The sequence below is a fragment of the Heliangelus exortis genome, chromosome 6 (genome assembly GCF_036169615.1).
Source record: "Heliangelus exortis chromosome 6, bHelExo1.hap1, whole genome shotgun sequence".
Taxonomy (NCBI): Eukaryota; Metazoa; Chordata; class Aves; order Apodiformes; family Trochilidae; genus Heliangelus; species Heliangelus exortis.
This window is the reverse complement of record NC_092427.1, coordinates 23,055,571-23,061,722: the sequence shown is the minus strand read 5'-3', so window position 1 is coordinate 23,061,722 and position 6,152 is coordinate 23,055,571. Positions and strand designations below refer to the sequence as shown.

At 52.5% G+C, this 6,152-nt stretch overlaps 1 protein-coding gene across 1 annotated transcript; it reads right to left on the bottom strand.

The window, feature by feature from the left end:
- Nucleotides 1–1,732: 1,732 nt before the first annotated feature.
- NEUROD1 (neuronal differentiation 1) lies at nt 1,733–5,686 on the bottom strand. The gene is made up of 2 exons (XM_071747199.1): nt 5,588–5,686; nt 1,733–4,398 (listed from the first exon to the last, which is right to left on the bottom strand). The coding sequence occupies exon 2, from the start codon at nt 4,387–4,389 to the stop codon at nt 3,304–3,306; it is 1,086 nt and encodes a 361-aa protein (XP_071603300.1). The 5' UTR covers nt 4,390–4,398; nt 5,588–5,686; the 3' UTR covers nt 1,733–3,303.
- Between the last annotated feature and the right edge of the window lie 466 nt (nt 5,687–6,152).

Sequence of the window (6,152 nt, the reverse complement as noted above, 5' to 3'; positions counted from 1 at the left end):
CTATAGCCTTATTTAATTAGTGATCATAGGAAAGGAACAGTGTGAGTAATTCTTTCCATTGAAAGAGACCTTGATAGACTGTCCTGTGGGAGTCATGGGCAGAGGCTTCAAAATTTAGTTTGATATTAACATTAAGAAAAAACAAATATCATGAAGGCAATCAGAAGCAGCAGCAAGAGGGTTGGAGGGAATATCTACAGGATTTTACAAAGATGGAGGGAAGAGGAACCCTAATGACAAGGCTCACAAGTGATTTCTAAAATGGAGCCTCTAGTTACCAAAATGCCTAATTAATTTGCCTTGATAAGTTATGAATAACATTAAAATATTTTCTCTAAAGTACCAGAGTAGCAAACATTCAGGTAGGCTATGTAGGTCTCTTAAGTAAATTGCATTGGCTAGAGGAGATGATTTTTGTCATTAACCAGGGAAAAAGAAAAGGTAATTGAAAAGGCTTCTTGTGGTTTGGAAATGCCTTCCAAATATTCATTAAACATTTAAGCGACTAAATTTGCAGAATATGTTCCTGACATTGGCACTGGTTCTGTGGTATTTCTCTCATCAGATGAAAGTACTGTGTGTTATGCAGAGTGCATTCATGCATAAACAATATCATTTTCATAAATTAAAACCTCCCCTGCAGAAGGAACATCTGTGCCTGCCTTTGAATAAAAGATGGTGGCATGTGAGTTGCCCCTTGATGACTAGAAGAATCCTTATGTTTAAGAAGAAGGCACATAACCAAAAGGCGAGAAAGCCTAAGTCAGTTTTTTCAGTTTTATTTGAAAAAATGTAATTCATTCCTTCACCCAGTCCCCTTTGTATTATCTAGGGTATATTTAGCTCCCTACTGACTGGGAACTGTTAATCGAGTGCTTCAAAAGTTGCCTTTTGCTTTCTTTTGAGGCGCAGCAACAGTTTCAGAGTGCGGAGCTCGGGCAGACTCAGGCTGATGCCGCAAAATGCGTGACCCGGCGTCGCGATTCACTGGCAGCGTGTTTTTAGCACGAAAGGCTGGCCCTGAGGGTGCCGCGGAACCAGCACAGGTTTGAGCGCTTAAGCGCTGGATTTCCTTAGCTATAAGCACCTTTAAACCAGAGGTCATCAGAATTATTTCTTGGGGTGGGAAGCAAGCTCTCACCCACAGTACAGCTTGTGCCGTTTTCTGATGGGCTTAAGTGGAGTATTTCTAAAATACCTCAGTTTTGTCGCAGGCTTTGTGTCAGGTAATGCCTTAAAGCTGTTTCTGAGGGTCGGAGGCACAGACCTACCGGTAACCGCTCCTGGTCGCTGGGGGACTCGCTCTCCCGCAGGCTGGGTTTACAGGTTTCTTAAACCCTAGAATAATCAGGAGAGATTAAAGAACCCCACGTTTCGCGGCTGGGAAGAGGGGGAGACGGGCAATCGATAGCACTGGATCCAGGGCTGGCTTGCTGGGGGAAAGAGTCCGGGCAGCCGGGCCTACTGGGCGTTTTCCCCATGTGCCGGTCCCGGTCCGTGGCGGGATGCTCAGCTGGTGCCGCGGGACGGGCATCCCCCGCCCTCCCTCCGTGGCCTGAGAGAGAAGAGCGGCCGGGGTCGAGGGGGCCTCCCCGCCCCGGGATGCCCGAGCGGCCCGCGTTTCTCTCATTCAACAAATCAGCATTGCAAATGGCCAGTTTCGCTACAAACAAACGAACAAAATCCACCCCCCCTTCTCTCAGCATCCCGCAAGGTAAGTAAAGAATCCGTGTCCTTTTCTTAGTCCAATTTTATTCTACAAATAATAAGTGTTGCACCTTTCATGAGCTATCCGAATAAAACAATAATCCCATAGGAATTACTTACACTAAGAAAAAAAAAATAATCACATTTAAGGAGAAATGCAACATTCGACCAAATGTTCAATACTATGTAGTTGCCAAAGGATGGATGTTTTTTCTAAAATCCCAGTGTGCATTACACCATAATATACAGGATTACAAACAAAATTACAGTACAGATTGATTCCAGCTGAACCAGTGTTACATTTCAAACAGCACTTATTCTGGACTGCATTGTACATGCAATAGCTATTGTTCTAATTACGGATTAAATGGTTTGAATTTGTTTCAAGCTACCGTACTAATCGACTACAATAGGTATATAGCCCGACTTTAACAACCGGATTAGTTTTAGGTTCCGATTTATAAAATAAGCATATGACAACCACGGATTGTGTGAATATGTATAAAATCATGCATTTATATCACCTGGAAACATGAACATCTTCAAGTTATCTTAAAAAAAAAATAAAAAAAAAAAAAAAAAAAAAAAAAAAAAGAAAGAAAAAGAAAAAAGAAAAAACCAAAAAACAACCAAAAAACCCACCAAACAACCAACACGGAATGCCAAGGGGTTCAAAGACTAAAAAGAAACAGTGCAAATTGTATGTGATAGTCAAGCAGCTTTCGATTTTAAAAGGGTGTTGGCATTTGCTAATAATCTTTATATACAAGCTTGTGCAAGTAGTGTGTTGAGTTGATATGTTTTAATAGAAAATAAGTCTCTCGTTCTTATATCTTCTCAAGACCTAGGGGATCTGGTTCTTGTTGTAGGGGGGAAAGAAAAAAAAAAAAAAAAAAAAAAGAAAAAAAAAGAAACTTGAAAAAACCAAAACCAACCAAACAAACAAAACTTCAATGGGAAAGAAATTGCCCGGATTGTGCATTTTTTTTCAACTATTTGAAAGGAAAGAAGTGCTAAGGCAACATAACTTCTCTAAGCACTTTTCTGCTGGTTTAAATTAGTTAAATTATTTTGTATAAATTAGATATAATTCTACCTTTCCAATATGTATAAAAATTGATGAAGCTGCATGGTTTAAAATAGGAAATTCACGTTATAAAAAGTCATTAAAAATTCTGTACAAAATCACAACAAAATAATTCAGCATGGGAAAGGTAACAAGTAGTAAAAGGTTGGCTGAAAAATATAGATTTCATATATATTTTGTAATTGGCCCATCGCTAGTTTAAAAATTGCATAGATCCTAATTATTGCTTGTGATTTTGTTATCCCGATCAGATAATTGACACGATCCCAGTGCCCCTACCCCCAATTTACAGCGCGGCTCCGGGGAGCAGAAGCAAGACAGAAGGTGAGCGGGGACGCGGCGGCCCCCGAAGGCAGCGGCGGGACCCGCCGGGCTGCCCCTGTAAACAAGGCGGTGGCCGCCGGCGGGCGGCCGGGCTCGGTTCCGCTCGGCTGGGCTGGGCTGGGTTCGGCTCGGCTCGGCTCTCCCCTCCCCGCCCCTCCCGCTGTGGCGGGGGCAGGGAGGCAGGCTCAGTCGTGGAAGATGGCGTTGAGCTGGGCGCTGAGGACCCGCTCGTGGTGCGGGTGACCCTCGTAGGGCGCCAGGCCGTCGACCGGGATGTCGCAGCGGGAGGCGGCGGCCGGGAAGATGGCGGCGTGGGCCGGGGCGGTGGCCAGAGCGGCGGCGGCGGCGGGGTAGTGCATGGTGAAGGCGTAGCCCTTGTCGAAGTCGGCGGGCGGCTCGTGCTTGAAGGCGAAGTTGCCGTTGACGCTGAGGGGCGGGCTGAGCGGCCCGTCGAAGGCGGGGCCGGCGCCCTCCGCCAGGCCGCTCTCGAAGAAGGGTTCGAGCGCGGCGCCGTAGGCGTGCGGCGGCTTGAGGTGGAAGAGGTGGGAGCTGTCCATGGTACCGTAGGGCGGGCTGGGGAGCCCCGGCGACTGGTAGGGGTAGGGGTGAGCCGGGAAGGGACCGCCCGCCGCCCCCGCCGCCACGTGGGGCGGCACCTCCGGGCTCTGCTCCGGCAGGAAGGTCCGCGGGTTGAGCTGCAGGCAGCCGGCCACCAAGTTAGTGGTGGGCTGCGACAGGCCCTTGCAGAGGGTCTGCACGAAGGACACCAGGTCGGGGCTCTTGCCCGAGCGTAGGATCTCGGACAGCGCCCAAATGTAGTTCTTGGCCAGGCGCAAGGTCTCGATCTTGGAGAGCTTCTGCGTCTTGGAGTAGCAGGGCACCACTTTCCGCAGGTTGTCCAGGGCCGCGTTCAGGCCGTGCATGCGGTTGCGCTCCCGGGCGTTGGCCTTCATGCGCCGCAGCTTGAATCGCTCCATGCGCGCTTTGGTCATCTTCTTCTTCTTGGGGCCCCGCCGCTTGGGCTTCTGGTCGTCGTCGTCCTCCTCCTCCTCTTCTTCCTCTTCTTCGTCCAAGTCGTCCTCCTCGTCCTCTTCCTCGCCGTTCCGCAGCGAGTCCTCCTCAGCCTCGGCGTGCAGACCCTCCAGGTCCTCCTCCTTCTTGTCCACCTCGTGCTCCTCGTCCTGGGAGCTGAGGCACTCGTCCGTCCAACTCGGGGGCCCCTGGGGCTGGTGCTCGCCCATCAGCCCGCTCTCGCTGTAGGACTTGGTCATGGTGAGCCTCTGCGTCACGGAGGAGACAGGAAAGAACCGTATCAGCACCCAGACCAGCGGCCGCGGCCCCCCCTCCCCGTGACCCGCAGGAAGAAGCCGCCCGCGCCCCACCTCCCCGCTCCTCTCTGCCCCTCCCGAGGGAAGCCCCACCGGGCCAGCGCAAACTTTTAATTGTCTCCACGGCACTGCCTTATAATTAAGTTGACATATGTTCAAATGCCATTATGTAACTCGCTGATATTAGCGGAGAATATAAGCAGATTACGAGTGCGGAAGGCAGCCCAAGCGGCACGACGCGGGCAGATCAAGCTGTTCTTGAAAAACCCAAACCAACACATTTGTCCGGTAGCAGAAGGGGAAAAGCGAGGTGGGGACACACACACACACACACACACACACACACACACACACACACACACACACACTCGTACCCACAGGGACGAGTGCCGCCTGTATCCACCGCTCCCCCTCGCCTCCCGCAGCGCCCCGACGGGCGCCGGGCAGCAGCGTCCCCTCCGCACTGAAGCCGCTCAGCCTTTCCCAACGAGGTCCCCCCGGTCCTTCCTCCGTCCCCAGCGGGTCGGGTGCCCGCGGCGGGGTGCCGAGAGGCGGCACTACACGACCCCTGCCCGCGGTAACAGTTGCGGGACCGTCCTCGGCTCTCCGTCTCCACATCCCCCCTGCCACAGACGGGCGTCGTTTCCCCGATACCCTCGAGGGCCTTTCGTGCAGGGGCTGCGACCGTCCCCTGGTCGCACACGGGCACACCGGGGAGGAACAATGCCACCCGCCCGCCGGGGTGCAGCCTGCGGGGGACAGCAGCCGCCCTCCACAGAGAGGGAGCTGGAAGTTAAAGATGGAAGCACCTACGAATGTATAACGTCTGTGCGTATAGACGGAAGCACATATACACTTTTATATGTGTATGGACACACATATACATTTACATACTTATCTCTCTATACACACATATATGTGTGCGTGTATGGATGGATACAGGTGTGCACAGCTGCCTGCATGCACCAGCATGAACGACCGCCGATTCTCACGACCTCCAGCCACACCATAAACCGAAGCCGCTCCCGCTCCCGATGCCGGTTCCGTTCGGCCCAACCCCGCAGGCTCCTCTCCCACACCGGTAGCCACCGCCAACCCCAACCCCTTTACCCGCGGGGGAAGGAACCCGGGTTCAAGTTACCTCCGTTGCTCAGCCTCTCCTGCGTGGTGGTGGTCTCATAACCCTGGCGCAGATCTCTGCCGCGTCGTGTTGTGATGGGCTGGAGTATTTTGGGAGGGGATCACGGTTTTTTTTGTTGGTTTGGGGTTTTTTTGTTTTGGCTTGGGTTTTTTTCTTCCTTTTTCCTTTTTTTTTTTTTTTTCCCTTTTTTTTTTTCCTTTTTTTTTTTTTTTTTCCCCGAGGTTGCGCAGCGCCGGGCTGCCCCCCCGTTATATATATAGCGAGGCGGAGGATGCGCACCGGGGGGCCGGCACCGGGACCTGGATATCGGGGCGGCGATCGCCACCGCCCCAACGCGCTTGCGCCCCGCCCCGCGCCCCGCCCCTCCCGCCGGCACGCGCCATATGGCCGCCCACGTCAGGGGCGCTGCACCCCCCCCCCCCCCCCCCCCAGCCCAACCGCCCACGTGACCCCCCCCCTTATTTGTATGCGGGCGCGCGCCCGCCCGTTGAGCCGCCACGCCCTTTGTGGGACCCACCGGGCGCCGCCATCTGTCACCGGGCGGCTAAACCCCTGCTCCCCCCAA